Consider the following 24,688-nt stretch of genomic DNA (forward strand, 5'->3'; position numbering starts at 1 on the left):
TTTCTACATCTATCGAAATTATCATGTGGTTTTTCTCCTTCCTTTTGTTTATGTGATGAATCACATTGATTGATTTGCAAATACTGTACCAGCCTTGCCTCCCCAGAATAAATCCCACTTGATCATGGTGTATGATTTTTTTCATGTATTGCTGGATCCAGTTTGCTTATAGTTTGTTAAGAATTTTAGCATCTAAATTCTTCAGGAATATTGGCCTATAGTTTTCTTTCTTTGTGTTGTCTTTGCCTGGTTTTGGAATCAGAATTATGCTTCGCCTCATAAAAGGAGCTTAGAAATTTTCCCTCCTCTTGAATTTTTTAAAATAGCTTGAGAAGGATGGGAGTTAGTTCTTCTTTGAATGTTTGGTAGAATTCTCCTGTGAAGCCACCTGGCCCAGGACTTTTGTTTGTTGAGAGTTTTTTGATAACTGTTTTGATCTCATTTGTTGTATTGGTCTATTTAGGTTTTCTGATTCTTCCAGATTGATTTTTGAAAGATTACATTTTTCAAGAAATTTGTCCATTTCACCTAAATTTTAGTGTAATTTTTTGGCATACAGTTCTTCATAGTATTTTCTTACAATCCTTTGTATTTCTGCTATGTCTGTTGTAACTTCTCCACCCTCATTTCTAATTTTATTTGAGATCTTTCTCCTTTTTTCTTGGTGAGTATGGCTAAGCGTTCATCAATCTTGTTTACTTATTTAGAGAACTAGCTCTTGGTTTCAATGATCCTCTGTATTGTATTTTTAGTCTCTATGTCATTTATTTCTGCTCTGATCTTTATTATTTCTTTCCTTCTACTTCCTCTAGGCTTTACTTGTTCTTTTTCTAGTTCTTTTAGTTGCAGGATTAAGTTGTTTTTTTATAGCTTTTTCTAGCTTCTTAAAGTATTCCTGTAATGCTATGAACTTCCCTCTCAGGACTGCTTTTGCTGTGTCCCACAGATTCTGAGTTGTTGTATGCTCATTTTCATTTGTTTCAAGGAAGTTTTTATTTCTTCCCTGATCACATTGATGACCTAGTCGTTTAATAACATGCTGTTTAGCTTCCAAGTGTTTGAGTGTTTTTCAGTTTTCCTATTGTAGTTGATTTCTAGTTTCATGCCATTGTGGTCAGAGAAGTAGCTTGATATGGTTTCAATCTTCTTAAGTTTGTTAAGACTCGTTTTATGCCCTAATATGTGGTCTATCTTGGAGAATGTACCATGAGCACTTGAATGTATATTCTGCTGCTTTAGGGTGGAAAGTTCTGAAGATATCTATTAAATCCAGTTGATCTAGTGCAGGCGTCCCCAAACTACGGCCCGCGGGCCACATGCAGCCCCCTGAGGCCATTTATCCGGCCCCCTCCGCACTTCCAAAAGGGGCACCTCTTTCATTGGTGGTCAGTGAGAGGAGCACTGTATGTGGTGGCCCTCCAACGGTCTGAGGGACAGTGAACTGGCCCCCTGTGTAAAAAGTTTGGGCACCCCTGATCTAGTGTACCCCTTAATTCTATTGTTTCTTTATTAATTTTCTTTCTTGAGGATCTATCCATTGATGTTAGTGGGGTATTGAAATCCCCTACTATTACAGTATTGCTGTTGATCTCTCCCTTTATGTAAACCATCACAATCTGCTGTATATATTTAGGTGCTCCTATATTAGGTGCATAGATATTTATAATGGTTATCTCTTCCTGTTGGATTGCTCCCTTTATCATTATGTAGTGACCTTCTTTATCCCTTACTATAGTCTTTGTTTTAGAGTTTATATTGTCAGATATAAACATTTCTACCCCAGCTTTTTTTTTTCATTTTCATTTTCATAAAATATTTTTTTCATTGTTTTACTTTCAGTCTATGTGTATATTTTGTTTTGAGGTGCATCTCCTGTAGATAGCACATGTATGGGTCCTGTTTTCTTATCCATTCAGCTAACCTATGTCTTTTGATTGGAGCATATAATCCATTTGCATTTAAGGTTATTATTGATATGTAGTTGTTTATTGCCATTTTATTCTTTAAAGTTATATTCCTCTTTTACTATATTCTTTTCCTCCTTTGTTTTGTTTACAATAGGTCCCTTAACATTTCTTGCAGCATTGGTTTGGTTGTAATGAATTCCTTGTGTTTTTTTTTTTTTTTTTGTCTGGGAAGCTTTTTATTTCTCCTTCAATTTTAAACAATAGCCTTGCTAAATAAAGAAGTCTTGGTTGTAGGCTCTTGTTCTGCATTACTTTGAATATGTCTCGCCATTCCCTTCTGGCCTCAAGTGTTTCTGTTGAGAAGTTGGATGTCATCCTTATGTGGGCTCCTTTGTAGGTGATAGCCTTTTTTTCTCTAGCTGCTTTTAATATTTTCTCTTTATTTTTTAGCTTTGGTATTTTAATTATGATGTGTCTTGCTATATATTTTGGGGGGTTTCTCTTTAATGGAATTCTTTGTGCTTCTTGAAATTGTGTGACTTTTTCCTGAAACAATTTAGGGAAGTTTTCAGCTATGATTTCATTGAACAAGGTCTCTAACCCTTGTTCTTTCCCTTCTTCTTCAGGAACCCCTATGATGCGGATGTTGCTTCTCTTTAGGTTGTCACGGAGCTCTCTTAGAGTTTCCTCAGATTTTTTTCAGTCTCTTTTGTTTTTTCTGCTCCACTTGCATGATTTCACTCATCTTGTCCTCTAAGTCGCTGATTTCATCCCCTGCTTCATCAAGCCTGCTTTTAATTTCTTCCAGTGTAGTCTTAATTTCTAATATTGTGTTTGTCATTTCTGTCTGCTTCTTTATGATTTCCGTGTCCTTTTTGATGCTTTCAATTTCTTTACTGAAGTGTTCATTAAGTCCATCCATTGTAGATTTGAGATCTTTAAGCATCCTAAAAATCATATTTTACACTCTGCATCCAGTAATTTGATTACTTCCAATTCATCCAAGATTTTATCAGAGGATTTAAATCTTGTTGAAGCATGTGACTTATGCTTCTCTGCCTACCCATTATTCTCTATGACTTGTAGGCTTCTTCCAGCTGTGGTCTCCTTACCTAGTAGAGACTCTTTGAAGTCTTGATTTGTTTGTTTTCTTCTCAGTTTTCTTAACTCAGTGGTAGTCTTGTTTACTCATCTCAGGAGGGGGCTTATTTGGAGCTGTATCCAGGAATGCGGTGGGTGTAACCTGAGTGTCTGAAGGCCGATCTGCCAGCTTCTCTCCCTGCATGGGGTGCTTTTTCCATTTCAGTAGAGAGAGGTGTATCTCAGATTTCCATGGAGACCTGAGTTACTGCCCCTCCTCCCCACTTCCTGTTTTCAGCTGTGTCTTGTTGCTCTGATTGGAGCTGGAGAGCTTTCTGGAGGTGGGTCACCTGGGACCACTTTAGGTTTGTGTCTTGTTGAGGGTTCAACCCCTCCCCCAGGTATGGCCTCCTCTGCACTGGATAAGTCAGCTTCTCAGGTCATCCCATGCATTCCTCTTCCCATCATGGTCTGTCTCTCTCTCCTCACTTTCCTTTTGGAAGACAAGCCAACCCTCTCAGCACACCTCATTCCCAGGTCCCCCGGCAAGTAGCTGTGAGTGATATTTTCTGCTCTTCTCCTTGTAATGAGAGCCCTTCTGGGCTCTCAGTCTCACCCCACTTTCACTCCTGGAAGCAGGGGCGCCCCCCACCCCATGGCTCGGAGCTCCCTACCAGGCTCAGTGTGGCAGCTTCTTTGCTCCTTAGTTTTTGAGACCTGTTCTTTTAATCCAAAATTGGTTTTTCACACTGACTGTTCCTAAATTAATTTGTAATCCGGTTTGGTGGTGTGAGCTGGGAGTCTGTGCATCTGCCTATTCCGCTGCCATCTTGGTCTCCCTTTTTCTTTTTATCCTTAAAGCGGTCATTATGGCAGAGAAACAGCTGTTAAATTATTTGAATCCCACCACTGAAGAGGAATATCAAATAGTGGGTGATTCAAAAATACACTTGAAGGGACCGTGAGTATGGAGCAAATGATGAAAACTATGGCGGCATCTGTTGAAGGCAACACAGAAAGGCAGGTGAGAACAGGAGATGGGCTGTGATCCCGGCAGGAAGACCAGGTTTGGAGGAAGGACACTGACTAGAGGTGAAGGTCATTTAGCCTATGTGGGTACCAAGAGAGCAGTCAGACCAGAAGTCACTGACAAAGGGCCTGGTCATGGGCAGACTTTCCTGTCCTCCCATCGACAAGTTACCCGTGTGACATGCTCACCCATGCACCCACGTTGGAAACCAGAATGTCAGCTCCATGTCATGTCTAGCTTGTTCTGTTTGGCACTACATTGCCAGAGCCTAAAACTGCATCAGGCACAAGGAGGTCAATACATATTTCCTTCATATTTGTTATTTAGAAATAGACTTTGTAGTTTCCCTGTCTTTGGAAACTTTCCCTAACTCTCTCAAGTAGTAAACTGTAGTGTGAAAATACAGATGTTAGAATCACGTAGACCTGCTGTTCAAGTACTTACTGAACACTAACTTACTGAACACTAACAGACCTTGTCACTTGGATCGACTACTTAAATTTTCTGATTCTCAATTTTCTCATGTGTAACACAGAGACCAGTATCCATCTTGTAGTTTTATTACAAGGTTTAGAGATTGTTGAAGTTTAGTGCCCAGAGTATATCCAGGTATGTATTATCAGAGTCACAGTAACTGTGAACTAAGAGCAAGTATCACACAACCATGCTCTCTGCACTGTGATCAAATCTTACATATTTCTGAGTTACATCATTTACAGCTTTGCAGAACTACAATGAACAAAGCTAGACTATGTTCTCTTCCTCAACACACTACCTTCTTAGTACACCAAATACCAACTTCTATAATGTGCCTAGGAAACTGCTCTATCGAAATTCAGCATATCCCTCCTCTCAGTCAAGTTCAACCAGATATCAACAGTTTCCCTTCAAGTCAATGCTGTACCTTTACTCCTGATCATACAAGGACCTACGGTCACATTTGTCTTCACTCCTGGAGCACAACTCTAAAAAGACAGAGGCTAAGCCCTAGTCTCACAACCTTGGTGCCCAGTCAACTCCCTGCACAGGCTGACTCCTCATGTGAAAGGGGAGATGAGCACAAACATGATGAGATAACGTAACACAAATTCACAGGGCAAGTGGACATCAAAAAAATGAAATGTTGACCAGAAGCTATCTTCAACAGAACTTATTCTTAGAAAGAAAGCCTAGATCAGTGAAAAAAGAAATTAAACTCAGGGAGACTTCAGAAACTCTTCCCTGTAGAGAGTTTTGACAAAGATGGCCAAGGAAACAGGACCGTTTCTTTGGAGGAGGATCAGAACACTAGTGATTTTTATATGCCTGTTTTGATATTGAAAGTAGTGGCTACTGCATCTGCTGCAGAGGTGGTCTGGGTACTTGCCAATCATTCCCGACCCCAGGGACCAGGGATGACCACAGCACCACACCTTGTCAGCCAAGCACCCGCATGAAGCTCCCACAATGCGCAGAGCAGAAAGTTGGTGAAAAAGACCATCAGACATGAAGAGACAGGTCCCCTCTGAGATTGGGAATCCAATTAGACAGACAGACAGGGACAATAAAAAGACTCAATGAACCCAGTCTCCATTATACATCCTATTCTCAAATAAGGTGGACACACTTTGGTAACATCACTGTGATATCAAGGGATACAAATCAGCCAAAACAGTGAAAGCAGAATCCATCCTTCATTCGTCATCTGGTGACTTGTAGAATAAACAAAAAAAATCTCACAAGCTTTTTTGTACGTCAATCCTTGCATCTTAATTTATTAGTCTGCTTAAAGTGAGTGGGAGATATCTGAATAAGCACCACAAGGCGTTTATAAACTTCAGAATGCTACTCTTATTTTTGTTTATTTTTTGGTTGTTTTTTTTTTTTTTAGCAAGGGCATCAATTTCTCCTGGAAAGCATAGTGCTCAAGTGCATATTCTAGCAAAACCAAATCTCATTATCCAGGAAAGGAAGTGGAGTCCTTTGTCTATAAGACTTATATAAAATCCATATTTTTAAAGTACAGCCTCTGGTAGACAGGAAATGCTCTACAAATAAGACAATATGTCCCTGTTTATTGATTTGTGTCTATCCAAAGAGAGGGCACATTATTTTATTTTTAAATGAATGCCTCCAGTAAAACTATGGCTCTTTTAATACTCTAATGCCAACATAAAACATATTTTTCATTCATCTTTAAGGTCAGTTTACAAATATCGAGGGAGAAGAATACTTTTCATTATTATTCTATATTCACTTTTCAATCTTATACGACTTACTTTAACACACTGCTTATTAGTGTGATTGAGTACCCAAAGGCATCAGAAAGCACATATAGCAAAAACCAGTTTGAGCTTGTAACCTTTTGAAAAATAGTATGAATGAGGTTGATACAGATACCTGACTCAAGAGCACAGTTGCATCATATATAAAATCAAAATGGCGATCTCACAGAGGACATTTAACTCAAAGGCCACCAGCAGACCCCAAACAAGATGGCTGGCACTCCTCCCTCCTAGACACAGTGCTTCCATGGTCATGTGAAATTACGGGGATCCTGTCAAGATGCGCCCTGGGAGACACTACCATCCCAAGCACCTCGTCTCCATTAGCTCCTGTTCATGGTGTAAATTAGGCTTATTTACCTGTTCCTGACACATGACAGGTCCCACCCCTCCCGTACAGCTCCTGAAGACACAAATGCATCCTGCAGAATCGCACGGTTCAGTGTCTTCTGTAAGACACTGAGGCCCGTGTGTGCATTTACTTTTCTAAAATACATTTTTGAACCTTCTGACTGTGAGAGGCCTGGGACAGTGGTGTTCGCATGAATAAGAACTGGTTTTCTAAAGCAATCTTATGGACCCTTGGTCTGCTGTTTAAGTAAAAAAATCCAGCTCCTACCTTGAACACAAACATCTCCCGGCGGAGAATGGCCAGCGTGTTGAAGTTGCCATCACAGATGTTGGGTCTGGCCCCGGGGTAAGAGGGTCTGCCCGTGGGCGGCCGAGGTGGCTTGGGCCTGTCGTTCTTCCGGGGGTCGGCCGGGGGGACGGAGCGGTGTGGGGGCACCGTGGGCAGAGGTCTGGTTGGCGGTGGGGTCTTGTCAGGTGGACCTTTGGGAGACATGAGGACAGCACTTGGCTCACCTAAAGCTGGAGCAGATCTGGAAAATGTGCTACAAGAGAACAGCCAGGCCTCAGCCGGGAGCTCGCGCTAAGAGGTCTTTACAATCATGTGTTTTCTGAAAAAAGACAAACTGTCTGATTCGACAAACCATGAGCAAGTCTATCAGAAACTGCTTGTCATGCCTGATCCTGGATCCTAGTAACTAGGCTTTCTTTTGTTAATTTTTAATGACAGTTTTTATAGCTTCACAGCCCCTATTGGAAAAGCTGCTTTCAAAACTCCTTTGGAAGAAGGCAGTGCATAAATAATAAATAAATGAAAATGAACACTGGAACCATGCACGTGAGTGCTGCCACATTTGACCCTGGCTTTGGAGGGACTGTGCTTCTATGTAAATATTTCTAAAAGATAAACAGCAATGAATCAAAGTTTATTTAACCCAGTGTCTCCAATTATATTTTATAACCTTTTCCTGACTTTCATCTTTTTCCTTCTCACGAAATGTTTTGATGAATTGCTAGGAGAGAGTTCCATGTGAACACAGAATCTAAGCTCCTACTGATTCACATGCCACTAGGAAAATATTCATGTAAAGATTATTTGTAAAGAGAGGGTTCTCAATCAAGCCAGGGTTTACACATGGAATTTGGTACAGATGGGAAGCACCATTCCTCAAGCGATGTGTGTTTTTAAAAAAGAAACACAAGACCTGTTTGCACTTCATATTTAGAGATAGAAGGAGCATTCCTTGGTAGACCCTCAGTCTAGACCGCTGATTCAGGTCATGGGAAAGGACCGCTTTGTCAGTCAATCACTGGAAACTCCTCCCGATGGCTCCTCAGCTGTGAGTGCCAGAAATGTCTTTGCTGAGTCTCCCCAGAATCAAGAGCAATGCAAAAGTGGACCTGTTTTTTTTGTCTCTTAAATCTTTTTAACCCGGTGAGAGAAGGCTCACCGCTGAGATACTGAAATTGAAAAACTAATGAATGCACAAAAAAGTTTAAGTGTTATAACTGTGCTATTTAAAAATGCAAACAACATCTTCTGAATATTGCATATTAACATCCAGATAGCAAGTATTCTAAAAGCCAAAGCTGCACATTGTTAGTAAAGCACAGTCTCTCTATGTAAATGATAAATGTCAAGTACTTAACAACCACGTAGGAAACAAAGGTCTTTCTAAAGGTCGTGGTTCTATTGAGGGAGTTAGGATTATCATCAACATGTATAATAGCCTTTCTCTTTTTGTCTTAATTTGCATTCACTGACTGAACCCCATACATAAAATTGATTGTACTGTACTGCAAATTTACTTTGAATTATATGTTAGTCAACTTAGCCATTTGTCAACTTTCACTCCCACGTTTGTTAACTTTCTCTGTTCTGAAGTAATTTCATTATATCCATAGCACTGGAGTATTATCTACAATTCTAAAAATGACCTAAGAAATACCTAACATCAACCATCCTAACTTGAGAGACAACCAGTGAATTTGTACCAAAGTTTCAGTCTCTTGAATGAAATTCTTACATCTTTCACTGTTTTTTATTGGTTATATTTATTATATAATTTTTTTACCTGATTCAAACACTAAAGTTTACCAGTGCTTTACTACAACTAGAGGTTTTAAAGAAACCCAATTTAAAAAAAATTCTTATCAATATTTAAGAATGTCCCATAAATCTGCATATTCAGGTTATCTTGAACGACTGCCAATAAAACTTAATTGATTGAAGACCTTTGCCAATAGGCTAGCTAGACCTTTCTCCCTGCCCAGGGTTTCTCTCTCACATATACTTAGAGCACCTATCGCAAAGCTACAGTTGCAGCAGGATCTCTGGATGCCTGCGGGGCTCAGCAGACAGAAGCCAGGGGGCCTACCATAGATCTTCTGGATGCCCTGCAGGTCGTCACTGGGGAGCTGGAAGTTGTCTGTCTCCATGTACTGGTAGAATGGGGCCATGATGGCGGTAGGGTCGTTGGAGTGCTCCAAGCCCAGCGCATGGCCCAGCTCGTGAACTGCTACGAGAAACAAGTCGTTCCCTGTACAATGAGAAGACAAGACAGGCTGTAAGGAACATCCGTTGTGGAGTTGAGACAATTTGGTGTTACCAATATTTTACCTGAGAGAAATGTGGGCTGGGGGATGGGGGGAGGCTTGACTTCAACTACCAGTATGATTTTTTTTTTTTTTTTGGTATTTTTCTGAAGCTGGAAACGAGGAGAGACAGTCAGAGAGACTCCCGCATGCGCCCGACCGGGATCCACCCGGCACGCCCACCAGGGGTGATGCTCTGCCCACCAGGGGGCGATGCTCTGCCCCTACGAACCATCGCTCTGCCGCGACCAGAACCACTAAAGCGCCTGGGGCAGAGGCCAAGGAGCCATCCCCAGCGCCCGGGCCATCTTTGCTCCAATGGAGCCTCGGCTGCGGGAGGGGAAGAGAGAGACAGAGAGGAAGGAGAGGGGGAGGGGTGGAGAAGCAGATGGGCGCTTCTCCTGTGTGCCCTGGCCGGGAATTGAACCCAGGACTTCTGCACGCCAGGCCGACGCTCTACCACTGAGCCAACCGGCCAGGGCCTACCTGTATGATTTTATCCTTGGGGTTCCTACTGGCAAACCCAATAGGCTGTTTTAAAAAGGGGGGAGGAGATAGGAAAGTAGTGATTATGAAGTCCCAGAAATTCAGAAACTGAAAGAGACAACTGAGGGATAAAAGTTGAAGATCGAATAGCACACCAGAAATTGCTACTAATGCTGTAGAAACGTCCTCCCCAACATAAAGCGTGTCATGTAAAACACCTCACTTCTGTAACAATCATACCGGACATGATTCTAACACTCAGCAAACAGAGGGCAGGGATGCCCCCTACTTTAATGCAGGTGAGTCAATGGAGTCGTACAGGTGACACTGTATCAAGACAGCACGTCTTTGTATGTGCAGAGCTGCTACTAGAGCTCAGGTAACTATTCATTTATTTTTCCTACTTATATTATTTTAAAAAATTAAAAATTCTATTCAAGTTGACATACACTATAATATTAGTTGCAAGTGTACAACATAGTGACAGACATTTATAACTTACGCAGTGATCACCACAGTAAACCTAGAAAGCAGCTGGCACCATACATAGCGACTATGATATCACTGGCTATATTCCCTATGAGAACTCACATTTTTTTATATGAAGGCTTTTATTTTCCTTACTAACCTACAATGTAGAAATATAGCTGTGTAAGCCAGCAGTCATAGGAACTAATTTTTTTTTCTGTAAATACCAACTCTAATCAACTTATAGGTCAAATGAACAAAAATATAATTTATCTTAGAAAGGCTGCTTCTCACTAAAAATTTATAATAGCCCAAGTCTCCCCCTGTGATAAATCTGCACAGGAACATATATTTAAGTGCAAACTCTCAGAAACACTTGCTCTGACTCCATTTAGTCAAATCCCTGTCCATGGCCTCCGCATGCTGTCCACTCCTGGGTCATCAGAACTGACCCACGAGCAACAGGCCAGCCTGTTTGTGCATGCTCAAAATTCAACGGGGCCACGTGAGCATCCAACAACTGCGGCTGTCACACGTTTGGCAGCTAAGTTTCTCAGTGAAAAGTGCAACGTGCGTGAATATAAATGTAACATTTTACTTGTATGACTTAACTCCACAAATTTCATGAGGATCATTTTTTAGGGAAATTCCTCTATAACCATTTTTATAATGCACTGTGATGGGCTAGTTTAATTCTCATTGTTTTTATACAAAGCCAGGTATATATGCAACATTTTTCACTCAGGACTATTTCCTCACAGAGGAGTGGATGAAACCTTGGGGCCAGTTCCCATGATATTAACACACAGACGAGCCATTCAGACACGTCAGGGCCCACGTGACTCTCAAAGAATAACTGATTAAATACCAGCGTGAAACAAGTTCGAGGTGCTGAAAAGGAAAACAAGGAGTAAACATTTCCCATCTCAAAGAGCTTATCTTCTTCTCCTCTTACCAAATTACTTGAACGTGAAAATCAAAACAACAAAAAACAAATATCCTCTGTATTAATTTTAATACCAAAATATGGACTACCTTTACGGAAAGTTTACTAACTCTGCTCGGGGCACTTTGACTCTCTGACCTGCATTTCCTTATTTAATTTTCACAACAATCCTATGAGTCAGTCAGTCACTATTACTACGTACATTTTAAAGGCACAGAGACCTGAACTACCATTGCACAAAATCACACAGTAAGCCAGGATCGGCTGGAACTCAAACCCCTCTTGGCCTGATTCCATGGTCATCCTTTCAGTTACTACAGTGAATCACAACGCAACTACACAAGTATTATGATGCACATGGGTTCTACAATGTAGCTGTGTGTGAAAGTCCCACTCACTGCATGGTCCACATTCACCTACTATGTGCAGGCACTGGTCTAAGCTCTGGTGACACGGTACAGAAGAAATCATGCAGATAATCCCTGGCCTCGTAGCACTTACACTCTAACTGGGGACACTGAAAAGCAGCAAGACAGAAAAGTAAAGCACACAGGATGTCACACAGCGATCAGTCGTAAGGAGAAATGAAGTGGAGAAAGGGTGAGGTCAGAGAGGAAATGGAGCTGGGAACATGCGAGAACTTAAGACACTGGTGATGGATGGGTCGCTTCTGACCAAAGTGGGGTCATGGGCAGCTTCTGAGCAGAGCAGGGACACCCTCTGACTGACATCTGCCAGGACTCTGGGGATTACTCTCGAGAGCTGGGGGCAGAGGGCGAGGAAGCGGCGTGCGTCACCATCTGCAGTTAGGGCCAAGACGCCGGTGACCTGGACTGAGGCGGGAATGATGGAGGCAGGGAGAAGCAGTGAAACTCTCGCTGTACTGAGAAAAGAGGATGGGGCTTCTTAAAGGACAAGCTGCAAGGTGTGAGGAACGAAAAGATCAAGGATAAAACCACGTTTTCTGACCCTAGCAGCTGGAAGAATGAGTGCCAATCCCTGAAATGGAGAAAGCCCTAGAACAAACTGTTGTTTGTTTTTTGTTTGTTTTTGGTGGAGGTAAGAGGTGGGTAGCATTACTAGAAGCTTATTCTTTGAGCATTGAGTTAAAGATGCCTTTTAAACACTCAACTGGGGGTTCAAGTCCACCTATTAATTCCACATGTGCACGTGTAGGCTGGAGGTATACATTCGAGATGGAGAGCACAGACAGGACAAGCTGAACAGTTAGGAAATGTGCGGTTCCATCACCCAACAGGAAGGAGGTGGCAACTAAGAGCAGGGACTCTGGTCGGTGGCAGAAGTCCTGGAGGATGATTAAGAAAGACTCTGCTGAAGGCTTTAATTTGCTTAGTGAAACAGGGAATTCATCGGCTGAGAAGTGACTATGGAGGGAACAGGAGAGAGAAGAGTCTGAAATATCTGAGCAGAGGCAGTGCACAGGGAATGCAGTGGGGTCACACAGAACAACTGTCAGCAGTGCTCATGGTCATGATGGAGAGGGAGAAGGTGTCCCTGTAGGAAGGTCTTTCTTCTCCAGCCTTATTCAGTGGTGTGCAAGCAGCGCTGATGACTTCACCACGGTCGGTATCAAGGTGACTAAGAAAAGCAGAGAAACGAAGGTGCTGTGGGTATATGTAAGGGAGTGATTTGACTGGCCATGGCATTATGTATAAGGAAGGAAGCAATAATATTATGGGATGAAAAAGGAGTGTGACAAGATGATAAAATCAATTTAAGATCGACTTATGTCCTGGTATGGCCAAAGAGTATTTGGAGTCATGGTGTTAAGTGGAGTGAGCTGGAGAGACCCTCAGCGGTAGTCACCCTCAATATTCGAAATTGAGATTTGTTAGAGCAATGTCAAGTGTCTGACCATGTAGGTGAGTCTCTGGGTTAGGATGGAATATCAACTCACTGGGAAGGAGATCCAATAACTGAGTGACCAGAACACTGGAAAAGTTATCTACGTGCCTGTTGAGATCACTAAGACTTAAATAAGAGTCGTGTTGAAAGGAGTGGGGTCAAACCAGGAGAAAACTACACCAAGCAATAGAGAGAATGACATGAAGGTCATCAGTGACTGTAGCAAGGATACAGTGGATAGATCAGTCTCACAAAATTGGAGTCTAAGCTCATAGTCTCTAAGGAGGAGTGTAGAAAAGTGACCCCGAAATAGCATTACAAAGTAAACAGGAAAGCGTGCCTCATGGCACCAGTCTGTGGTAGAGGAATACAGAAGAGAAAACAGCCACCATGTTGAAGGCATGTCAGGGAGACATTACAATCAATGGAGAGACTGATTTTAGTGACAAAAGAGAACCTAAAGGGAACATTCTCAAAATCAGTTATTATGAAGGGGATTTTGTTGGTGATGGATTTGGAACTTCTCTGGAGAGAACTGTTTCAGCAGACAGAGAAGAGAGGAAATGAAGACAAGAGATGGCAACTCATAAAATAGTTAGAGGCGCAGGGTAGATATGCCCTGTGCTTCTTGGGGTGACCAGTTAGACCACATGATCCCAACATTCCATGTATGGTAGATTATTATTGCCTAAAGAATACCCTTAAAGCACTTAAAGAACTTGATGTAAAGTTGTTTTTTTTCACTGCCTGCAAGATAATCCCACATTCTTCAGCCAGATAACCAAGACTCTACCCTACCTTTCCAACATTGCCCTCCATTTCCTTCCCGGTGTGACCTGCTGTCCAGTCACAGAACTATATGTTGCTCAGGCATTACGGTGTCTGGTGAGCTGTCTTCTTCCTGAAATAGCCCTCCCTTCCTGGTGCGCTGGGTGTCAATGGAGCAGACGATGGGACTGTGTCCATGTCATGGTCTTTATGAATGTTCCCACGGGGTGCTGTGACGACATGCTCCCTTTAGGCCCCAGAGCTCCTTGGGCTGCCCCTCAGCAGCACTGAGTGTCACCATCTGTTGGCAAATCTTCCCAATATATTTTGAATTCTTTAAAGACTGAAACTTCTCATTATTATCTCAAGAAAGCGTGCTCAGTTCAAAGATATTGCCCGGCACAGAGTGGATGATTAATCTTTCAATGAGCTGAATGAATACATCCATTTCCATGGAGCGAAGTATTAAAGGGTAGTAAAGGATAAAATGTGATTTCCACTTAAAAAGGGTTCAGGATTTTTCTTTTCTCTCCATCCTCTCCCAGAATTACTGATGTATAATGAACAAATAAAAATTGTAAGATATTAAAAATGTCTACTGTGGTGATTTAATGTATGTGTACATTTTGAAAGGATTCCCCTCCTTGAGTTAATGAACACGCCCATCACCTCACACATACTCACTTTAGGTGAGAACGTGTCATTTTTACTCTTACCAAATTTCAATTACACAACACAGCGTCGTCAACTACGGTCACCACATTCCATGTCAGATCCATGGACCTCACACATCTTATAGGCGAACATTTGTGCACTTTGCCAGCCCTGTTCTACGCATCCTGCTCATAAATTTTTCTTCTGACTCTCATGCAAAGAACAGGAACAGACAAGAGGAGATGGGCTGAGAGGTCTGGGAGGCTACTACTCTGACTTGGCCTCGGACAAGGGTACTGCCATGCCCAAAATATGTCAGCAAATACTTGTGGTCGTGGGTAATGAAGGGGGATGTGGTTGAAGGGAAGTCCCTGGGGAACGCAGAGATAGTTTCATTTTATTGACTGCTGGGGAGGAGAAATTATGATTGGGATGATCAGGAGGCCAGACTGTGGAAAATAAAAGGGCACAGGACAGCAGAGTTACCGTAAAACAGGACATGTTTTCTAAAGATACTACTTTGGGTAAGAAAACAGTGAAATGTGGCTATTGAAGGTCATGTGGGGAGCACATCCTAAACACAGGCAGAGACACACAGAACGAAGGAAGGGCGTTTGCAAGGGGATGGGGGATGGGGAATGTTTGCACGTGTGTAAAATCAGGAGTCGACCTCAGGGCTGTGTCCCATGGACACTCACAGGTGAGAAGGGGGCAGGAAGAAAAGGAGACACCGCCAGCATTTGTAGACATAGACTACTTAACACCAGCTCTAACACAAGCACCTCAGGGATTTCAAACCATACACCTTCTCTGACATACACACCGGATATCACGAGACACTGTCCAGGACAGAGCAGCCCACCCCGATGATCTGGGAAGTGTAGCAGGAAGGGCTCAGAGTCAAAGGCCTTCTACACCAGACACGGACCCCATGGCAAACAAGGATCTCAAGCAGCCCGAGGACCAGCAGCAACCAAAGCAGGGGGACTGAGCACTGAGGACTCAAGTTGGCTCCCGGTGATTGGGAACTGCCAGAGTGATGGCTGAACTCAGTGTTGACTCAGAAAATACCTTTAGATACTCTTGCCCTCTTTTGGCCAAACCGAACTTCTTGGTCAGTGTCCCACTGTGACTTTACAGTGATTATGTCTTGTTTTTATTTAGCAAAAGGAAAAAATCCAACCTGTATAACCTCCCTCCTTGTATATCACATTCCCGTCCCTAGAACACAGGTATACCAAACCCTGTTCCTAGTAAATGTGGAGAATCATTCTCTCCTCTTGGGTAGATAAACACGGACTCAAGTCCCCTATCAACCGTTCGGACCTTGTGGAATCAGTAAAAGCACTCAACCTCTCTCACAGGAAAAGAACCTTTTAGTCACATATGATGTTTATTGCTTGGCTTATAAGAAAACTACAAAAGACCAAAGAGTAAAACAAATTTAAAAACTGGCACAACCATTTCATTTCATGTATCTGTTCTCCTCAGATAAATCCAGTTTGTTTCCTAAGCCCCATTTCCAAGGGTGGAGGTATTCCTTGTCTCGGGAAAAAAGTGAGGCTTTACGGGAAATTAACCAACAGGATTGGAACCCATGACTCACCGAGTTTGCCACAGCACTTTTGTTCAGGATGTCTGGCCGAGGGCCCTGAGTAATTATCATTCATTCTTCAGATGGTTGGCAACAGTATAATTACACTGTACTGATAGCCTCACGATAGTTTAAAAGGGTACCTTGTTCAATAAAGTACAATCCTGTGATTGGACTTCCACCAGAAACAAAAGTTGCTGTCACTTGATGAGTTTTAGATAATATAAATGTGCCTGGCCTCTTTCCTACGGGTGGAAGTAATCACTGCCTGTAACTAAGCATCGCTTCATGATGTCGAAGGTTCTCTGCTGTTGTCTGCACTGATCTTATTAGCACTCGGGCAACAAAGAGAACAGGCCTCCTGATTCTCACCACTGCACCAGAACCTGCTCCTGCCGTGATATTCTGAGGCTGCAGCCTGTTGTGCTCACTGGTATCCCCAATATTCTTGCCTGTGTGCACTCCAACACAATTTCAGAACACCAAGCCGCAAACAATGAACCACAGCGCAGTCTTTATAATCTCCTTGTCACGAGTACGTCTGTTTCCGGTCTCGCACATTCTCCTACGATCTTCCTGCGGTGGGCAATGTACATTGAATGCTAATGTCTACGCAATATTTCATACCTATAAAGGAACTCTAACACTTATTATCCTACAAAGCTACTCAAATATTACACTTCCACCAGCTGCACTGACTCCTTCTCTGGTTTCTCTCACTTCAGACCTCTGGCTGCCCAGTCTCTCCAAGGTCCTCCACTCACTGAGTTTTGAATTTCTCATTTCTTTGTTTATATCTTGAGACACACACACACACACACACACACACACACACACACACACACACACATACACACACACCGGCACTTAAAATAATAAGGAAACCGAATACCCATCTAAGAGAACTTTTTTTTAAACTTTTTTTTTTAATTTTTTATTTATTCATTATAGAGAGGGGAGAGAGAGAGAGAGAGAAGGGGGGAGGAGCAGGAAGCATCAACTCCCATATGTGCCTTGACCAGGCAAGCCCAGGGTTTTGAACCGGCAACCTCAGCGTTTCCAGGTTGACGCTTTATCCACTGCGCCACCACAGGTCAGGCCCTAAGAGAACTTCCAAAAAAAATTAGTAAAGGTTTTTCAAAGGTATACTACTAGGAAACATTCATAGTTTTTAATTCAATAAGCCCTGCAGAATCCATCAATACAATGAAAACCACTTGGGTCTTACGTCAGCCAGGTCAAGTGGGCACCCTAGGAAAATGCTTGGATAGTTAAGGACAAAGTACGTGTTGGATTCCTTTAGGCTACTGTTTGGATAGGAAGTCTGTTTTTGAGCAAACTGGGCATGTCTTCACTAAATTCAGAAGTCTTGCTGAGACAAATCAAGTGAGGCTGTGGCTCATGGCACCATGACATTACAAGCGTGTTCTCCCCTCTCCCGCTGAGCCCGGAGAGCAGTTATGCCACATCACCTATTCCCAGGTGGCTTGTCTGTGTTAGTTTTGCTGCGGCAGTGCCATTTGCTGGTCAGGAGGATTCCGGAGGCTACCCTCCCTAGCTCTGCAGCTGGGATGAAAGAGATCACTTTAGTGACTGTTTACACAAAATAATCATGTCATCAATTGACCTGAATTGTATCTTCTGTTATGTGTGGACTCCCAAGTCCTATTTCATCCTGCCGCGGTAATGCTAAACACGCCTGTTACAGCAATCCTGGTACCATAAGCTACAACTTCTAGGCCCGCAGCCACTATGTAACATACAGTCTTAAAAAAAATACTATTATCTATGGTGTGTAAGGAACTATTTATAGAATTACTGACCTATTGCTAAACAATGTTTCCTAACATGTAGTTGATACTTCTACCTTGTGGCAGACAACGTGAAGGGTTGGTTCTCTAAGATAAATTGCCCATGCCCTTCATTCTGAACTGGAAGGCTGAGAGTTTAGCTCAGAGAGTCTGAGTTCTTAGGGGTTCACAAGCTCCTCAGAGAACTTGAGAAACTATGGAACTTTCCCCAAAATTAATACATAAGCAGAGTATTGCACGTGACTTTGACATTAGTTTAACCAAACTTAAGTTCTTCAATACAAAGCAGATTTAAAATCCTAACTCTGCTACTATATGTATGAAATTTAGTAAGTTACTAACCTCTTAGTTTCTTTACTTGTACAGTGACTAGTGTGTGGGTTAAAGAGCATAAAATATTTTGCACAGTCCCTAGGACACAGTTTAGTGTTTAATGAGTGGTAGTCAACAACTCCTAGACTCCTGTTACTACTACAAACTTATGAGTTAGATCCTGAATCCCCATTTTCCACTAGAAGAAATTATAGCTCCAAGGTCAGAACACTATTAAGTATCAAGACAGAAAATTTAAGATAAGTGCTGACTTCATTCATACGAGTGACACCCATGGTTACACGTGGTCTTGATTCAAGCGTGTGTGAGCCCCAGACATGGTTAGGAAAGGCGTTAAGATGAGGTTTAGGAGAGTCCTGAATGCCAGGTTGCAGAGTCTGAATGTTATGTAGGAAGCACCACAGTACAATGAGGATTTACTATCAAAAAGACTCCACTGTCAAGTGAGCTGACATCAGCTGAGGGTGTGATTGGAGTGGGGACATGTCCAAGGGCAAGGAAAGCAGAGATGCTTTCCGCTGTCCACACTGCTAGGTGACGAGGACCCAGCTAAGGGAGTGAGGAAAGGAACGGAAAACGGGAGTCCCTGAATCTGAAAGAAATACACTGGGGTGAGAGAGAACTGAAGTAATTTTCTGAATTGCACTATTTCCCATCATTAAGTTAGACTTGATCATAAGCCCTTATCCACCAATATCTGCGTAAAAACTGCTTTGTATTTCACTCTCATTATTGTTCAAGACAGCAAAGTGAAACTAGATTCTGATTTTTCATTTCAAACTAAACAAAACGGTGATGGTCTTTAAAGCTGCCATGTAAGACCCTTTTATAAATATTTCACGTTATTTTCACACAGCATCTCAAGTTGGCTATCTTTCGCCGTGCATTTAGAGCTGAACGGTTGATGAATAGTTAGCAATCCACCATGGCTATCTCCTTGAAGCCTTTCTTCACTGACCCAACCTCATCCTAGAGGAGACAGGCCCGCAAGGCTCCCTGTGCCACAGTGGTAAGTCTTTGCTGGTCCCCACGGCCGGTGCACCTCAGCAGGAGAGGCTGGAGCTGTCTCAGGAAGGGCGCTGGGTGTTCTGTGGCGCCCAGAGGCAGGGTGGAGAGGCTGCCAGCTCCAGGTCAGTCTACGGGGCACACAGCACAAAAATGCCCATTTTCCACTTGTCTTCCAAAACCCTCCAAAAGCTGGAATCCAGTACGTGTTTGCAGATAAGAGAATAATTCACCAATTAATTCATACCTTTCTTCATATAATTTCTTCTTTTTCAGCCTAAATGTTCGGGCTCCAGAAATGTTTTATACTTTATACTGGAGGATTCTCCCCCCCTCACCCCCCCAACTTATTAAGCCCATCATGAGTATATACCCCTAGACAAATGTTGAGACAGTATTTTTAGGACAGAAAAGGAAGACGCCTAGGAACTGGGAAGGGGGTGGGGCCATCGAGTACATTCAGGTAGTTACCTGGTTCATTCCCACTTTCCTAAAGGAATACTGAAATTGGAGAACGGGTTAAAATTCCCAGTTCCTGAGGTCTAGAAAGAGTCTGTCACAGAAGGATGGTAACACCACCTCGCCCCAGGTGGGATGAGTGGGAGAGATGACAGGAAAGCAAGTGAGGAACGTGACAGACGACCAGAGTGGGTGTGTGGCTCTCAGAGTCAAGCCACACGGCAGGTCTCTTTACACCTGGACATGTCCGCATGGGCGGGAGCAACTCAGCCATGTTCAAGCACAGCTGCTGGTTTTCTGAGAGATGTAGGAGCAGAGTGGAGAACTACAGAGTTTAAATGCTGGGGAAGGATGAAATCCTACCTGTTTTCAGAGTTTTGCTTTTTTTCATCCATTCTCACCTGATCATTCCTTTAACTGATGTTATAAACCTGACTGTTTCGGTGTGGATAAATTTCCGTTTTCCAGAAAAAATAAAAGCAAAACAACCACATAAAAACAATCTCATTAAAAAAAATTTTTTTTTTTTATTTTTCCGAAGTTAGAAGAGTGGAGGTAGACAGACAGACTCCCGCATGCACCGGACAGGGATCCACCCGGCATGCTCACCAGGGGGTGATGCTCTGCCCATCTGGGGTGTTGCTCCGTTGCAGCCGGAGTCGTTCTAGTGCCTGAGGCGGAGGCCATGGAGCCATCCTCAGTGCCCAGGCCAACTTTGCTCCAATGGAGCCTTAGCTGCAGGAGAGGAAGCGAGACACACAGAGAAAGGAGAGGGAGAAGGGTAAAGAAGCAGATGGGCGTGTCTCCTGCGTGCCCTGACCAGGAATCAAACCTGGTACTTTCACATGCCGGGCCAACACTCTACTGCTGAGCCAGCCGGCCAGGGCCAAAACAATCTCACTTTTAAGTTAGAGTTGATCATAATGCCTTCAGTACTGTTTTACTGACAAATTGTAAACTAATCTGTTCTTATACAACATGCGTATTTAAATCAAATACCAGCAAACATGTACAAGAAGCCGTAAGATTTTGGACTCGTTCACATCTTCCTGTTTTCCCGACTGAAGCATCTATACGAAAGGACCTGTGTTGTTCAACAGGTGGGTGTTTGTTTGTTTTTTAATATTAACATTTAAAGGAGATTTTCAAGTCTTTGTTTTTCTCTCTAAAGCAATCCCCCTGCTTTACTCTTCCCAGCTGCCTTTTTTTCCATGAAGATAATAGTGGTTCCAGACAAAACGTGCAGAATGCAGAAACAATCACAAGCTCTGACACCTCACCATAGTCACATACGGGTTCGGAGGCTCCCTATTTCACACACAGGTTGGTAACTACTTGTATCTATTGATGCCAACGCGAGAAGTCACAAATCTTTGACTTTCCGTACCTCTCGGTTCAGAACAGTGACCTGAGCTCACAATTCTGTCCCAGGTGTGATAAAAGAGATCTAAGTATGGGTCTGTGCAGTCCACAATAGTGAGGGTTGGGGAACTGGTTCATCAAAAACCTTTATGCCAACTAGTGGACTTAAAAACATACGTCGGTGTGGCACATAGAAATAAATCAGAGGATTCAGGTTTGGCCAGTATTCATGTAGCACATTTTGAAACATATTTCTGGATCTTGCAAAAGGATGTGATTTCACTATGTGTCTTCCTCATCGACTCTCCTTCAGTTTATATTAGGATACCACAGCCACACAGAGGAGGAGAATAAAGGCAAAAAGAAAAGAACATGTCATTTTTTTTTTTAAAGAATAGGAATGCTTTTATCCGGCTGTGATTTATCCAACACGCTCTGTAATTAAACCTCAAGTTTTACTTATTTCAGCATAGGTGCAGCAGAATAGCTTGTCTCATTTTTGAATATTTGAGAGGACTGGAGTTTTAGCCCAGGAACTGGAAGAATATTCTGTTGTCTGTATGCTTACGAATTTCCAATGGTACAAAGAATGTTTTCTTTGTAGGATGTGTGAGTTGGAAGAAAACCATAAACCAAGTGTCCTGTCAAATGTGTGTGTGTGTGTGTGTGTGTGTGTGTTGTAAGTAAAGAAATGAAAAAAGCACCTATAGTTCACAACTTTTACAGATTCCTTGAAAATAAATTCACAAAGTGACTTCAATGTAGTCTTGGCAATTTCTTTTCCAGGAAAAAGTAAGACATAAAATGTATTAGAAACATAAAATTTTAAAAACAAACACCGTGTGTCAATTCCTGATTCTGAGATTTATTTGCTATAAATTATCTTTTAATTCCAAAAGGCCTAATAACTGAAAGTGCTCCTATTTTTTTTTAAAGAGGGGATAGAAATGAAGTCCCATAGGGTAACCACCTGGCCCAGAAGTTAATCCTCACAACAAGCCCTCAAGGTGGTGCAGTGACCGACAAATAGTGGTGGAAGAAACAAAGACTTGGATTAAGTAACATAATAGCTGGCAAGGGGAAAGGCATGTTGGTATCCAGGTAGGCGTGAACCCAAAGTCTTTCCTCGGTGCTGAATATGACTCCATGAACTTACCCCCCAACACACACACACATAAATACTTGTCTTGAGTAAACATCATCACCCAACCCAAGGTAGAAGATGTTAATGTGACCTTGTGACACAGATGAAGAAGAGAAACAATGAAAAAGAATGTAACGACTTCTAACATTTGCTCTGGAGCTGAGTTTCTGTGAGCTTACATGACAAATGGTAAGAATTTACTGACCAACCCGCACGTCCAACCAGGAACAAAACACCATCCTCAGAGATACAGAAGTCTTCCTGGAACTAAACACGCTCTAGCCAAGGACACCTACTGCCCTGGGTCACAGGAAAAGGTGTGAAGGAAACATTCCCACTATGACATGGCCCCATTACTCACGATCCCAAAATGAGCTCGTACCAACACCAGTGCAAATCACCCATTAGAAACCACCACCCGCCTGACCTGTGGTGGCGCAGTGGGCAAAGCGTCAACCTGGAAACGCTGAGGTTGCCGGTTCAAAGCCCTGGGCTTGCCTGGTCAAGGCACATATGGGAGTTGATGCTTCCAGCTCCTCCCCCTTCTCTCTGTCTCTCTATCCTCTCTAAAAATAAATAAATAAATAAAAATTAAAAAAAAAAAAAGAAACCACCACCCGAAGTCAGGCTCAACCTTCCCCGTGCAACCCATCGGCCACTGCTCCCCAGCACGGCCAACTCCTAACAGCCCCCGCACACTGTATGCACTTGAACACACTCGCTTCCTCCGGGCTGACAGCCGACGCACAGACGCTGGCGCTCACTCCTCTGCTCTCACCCCTTCCAGGATCACGGTCTGCTTTGTTGTGATGAAACAGCTCTGGTCAGTCACCATGGACAAAGGAGAACTGAACTCTTCTAGGTGACCCCATTTATTGCATCCCATCCCTCACTGCCTCACAGACAGTTTCCCTCTGAAGCACTGTCTGCTTCGCTTTCTAGTTATCCCGACAGCAAACGGGTGTTTACCGAAACCTGTTTATAGCTGTGGAGAAAGGGATTCTGCATATCCCCTGAAATTAGTAATACATCCTTAGTTTTCAATAAGCATAAAATAAAAATTTTATATGTACATTAAGAACAAGCTTTCATACTTGAAAGCCCTAAATATGATTTTCTTTTTTTTAGCTGTTCTTGGTAAAATAACTTCAAGAATGAAGTTCCAGTTATTCACCCCCATCAGGGAGCTGAGCCTCAGTTTCCCTCCTGAGGCTGCAAGGCCATATAGGTGCCTCTGTATTCTCTGGGAGACCTGACTGCGACCCGAGGGTCCACCTCCAGGGCAGCTCGTTGGCAAATGTATATTGGTTATTGGTGGAGGTCCGTCTCCACCCAGGTCTCTCCATCTTCACCTGTGCTCTCCATATAGCCTGGGTTTCTACAGAACATAGTGACTGGGTTCAAAGGCAAATATCTTGAGGAAGAAAGAAGGGGAGAGCGAGGGCAGGGGGGAGACAGAGAGAGACAGACAGACAGAGAAAGCACTAGCTCCAATCATGAGTGATATCCTTTGAATGGCCTAACACCACCACTATATACTACTCGTTAGAAGTGACTCACAAAGTGCCCCAAACTCACTGAGAGAGGAATCACACTGCGTGCTACAAAGGCACAGTACCACAGAATGTACGGACACGCTTTAAAAGCTCCACAACAGCAACGTGTGCCCTAGTGCAACTCAAAGTGTAATTTACTCAATTATGGAATCTGGGAGGATAAAATTAATCTGGTTTCCACTGTTGCTATGAATACAATTCTACTGAATTAAAATTTTTTTGTCAGATACTGAATATATAACTAAGTTCTTTATACTACTTTTTATATATTTTTCAAAAGTCTTAATAACCTTACCGAGTGCATTTCATAACATTTTGATGAGAAGCCACTGCAGCCTACGAGAGCTCAGAAAACCAATTACTTCACATCAAAACCTTTGAAAAAGAAAATGGATAAAATACTGTCTGCGAAACCACATTCTATGTTTGAAGAAATTAAGAAACGCGTTTTGCCTACTTTAAAATGGAAAATTTTTAAACTCCAAAAGGACGAGCGTACCATTTGAAAAGCCATCAAAGTTAAACTAGCTAGTGGTCTCTATGGAGAGAGGCCGGGGGAAGCCGCATTTGTGGGAGACCTCCCTGCCCAGCAAACCCTCATCTGCCTCCACGCCGACAGGGGCCAGGTCAGAAAACCCTGTTCCAGACCTCATACTACGATCCTTGTAATTTCATACTAGGATTATTTCTAAAACGGAAACTTTAATATTCCCCTCTTCCTATTTTTCTCGGTCAAAATTACAGTTTTCCTTCAATTTTTAATTCATGGGCTTTTTTATTTTCTTCTTTGCAGGGACACTTCCATGTGACTGGTAACATGTGATTAAGATCAAATCATACTTTGGGCCGTCGTCCTCTTTGCAAGATCCTTTTCTAATTACGTATTGACAATTACATACCATTTATACATGAAAGACAATATCCCTAACATACACATAGATTATGAAGCGCAGTAATAACAGAATCCTAAAAATCCATCTCACTTTGAAAACAGGACACCACCATCCCCGCC

At 42.6% G+C, this 24,688-nt stretch overlaps 1 protein-coding gene across 2 annotated transcripts in view; it reads right to left on the bottom strand.

The window, feature by feature from the left end:
* MMP16 (matrix metallopeptidase 16) overlaps positions 1–24,688 on the bottom strand; it is a 225,638-nt gene that overhangs the window by 59,709 nt on the left and 141,241 nt on the right. For both annotated transcript variants that reach the window (XM_066266469.1, XM_066266468.1), the window contains 2 exons: positions 9,008–9,169; positions 6,901–7,112 (listed from right to left, as the gene is read on the bottom strand). In XM_066266469.1, the coding sequence (XP_066122566.1) occupies positions 6,901–7,112; positions 9,008–9,169 (374 nt within the window). The remainder of the gene's footprint in view (positions 1–6,900; positions 7,113–9,007; positions 9,170–24,688) is intronic.

The sequence above is a fragment of the Saccopteryx bilineata genome, chromosome 3, assembly GCF_036850765.1.
Source record: "Saccopteryx bilineata isolate mSacBil1 chromosome 3, mSacBil1_pri_phased_curated, whole genome shotgun sequence".
Taxonomy (NCBI): Eukaryota; Metazoa; Chordata; class Mammalia; order Chiroptera; family Emballonuridae; genus Saccopteryx; species Saccopteryx bilineata.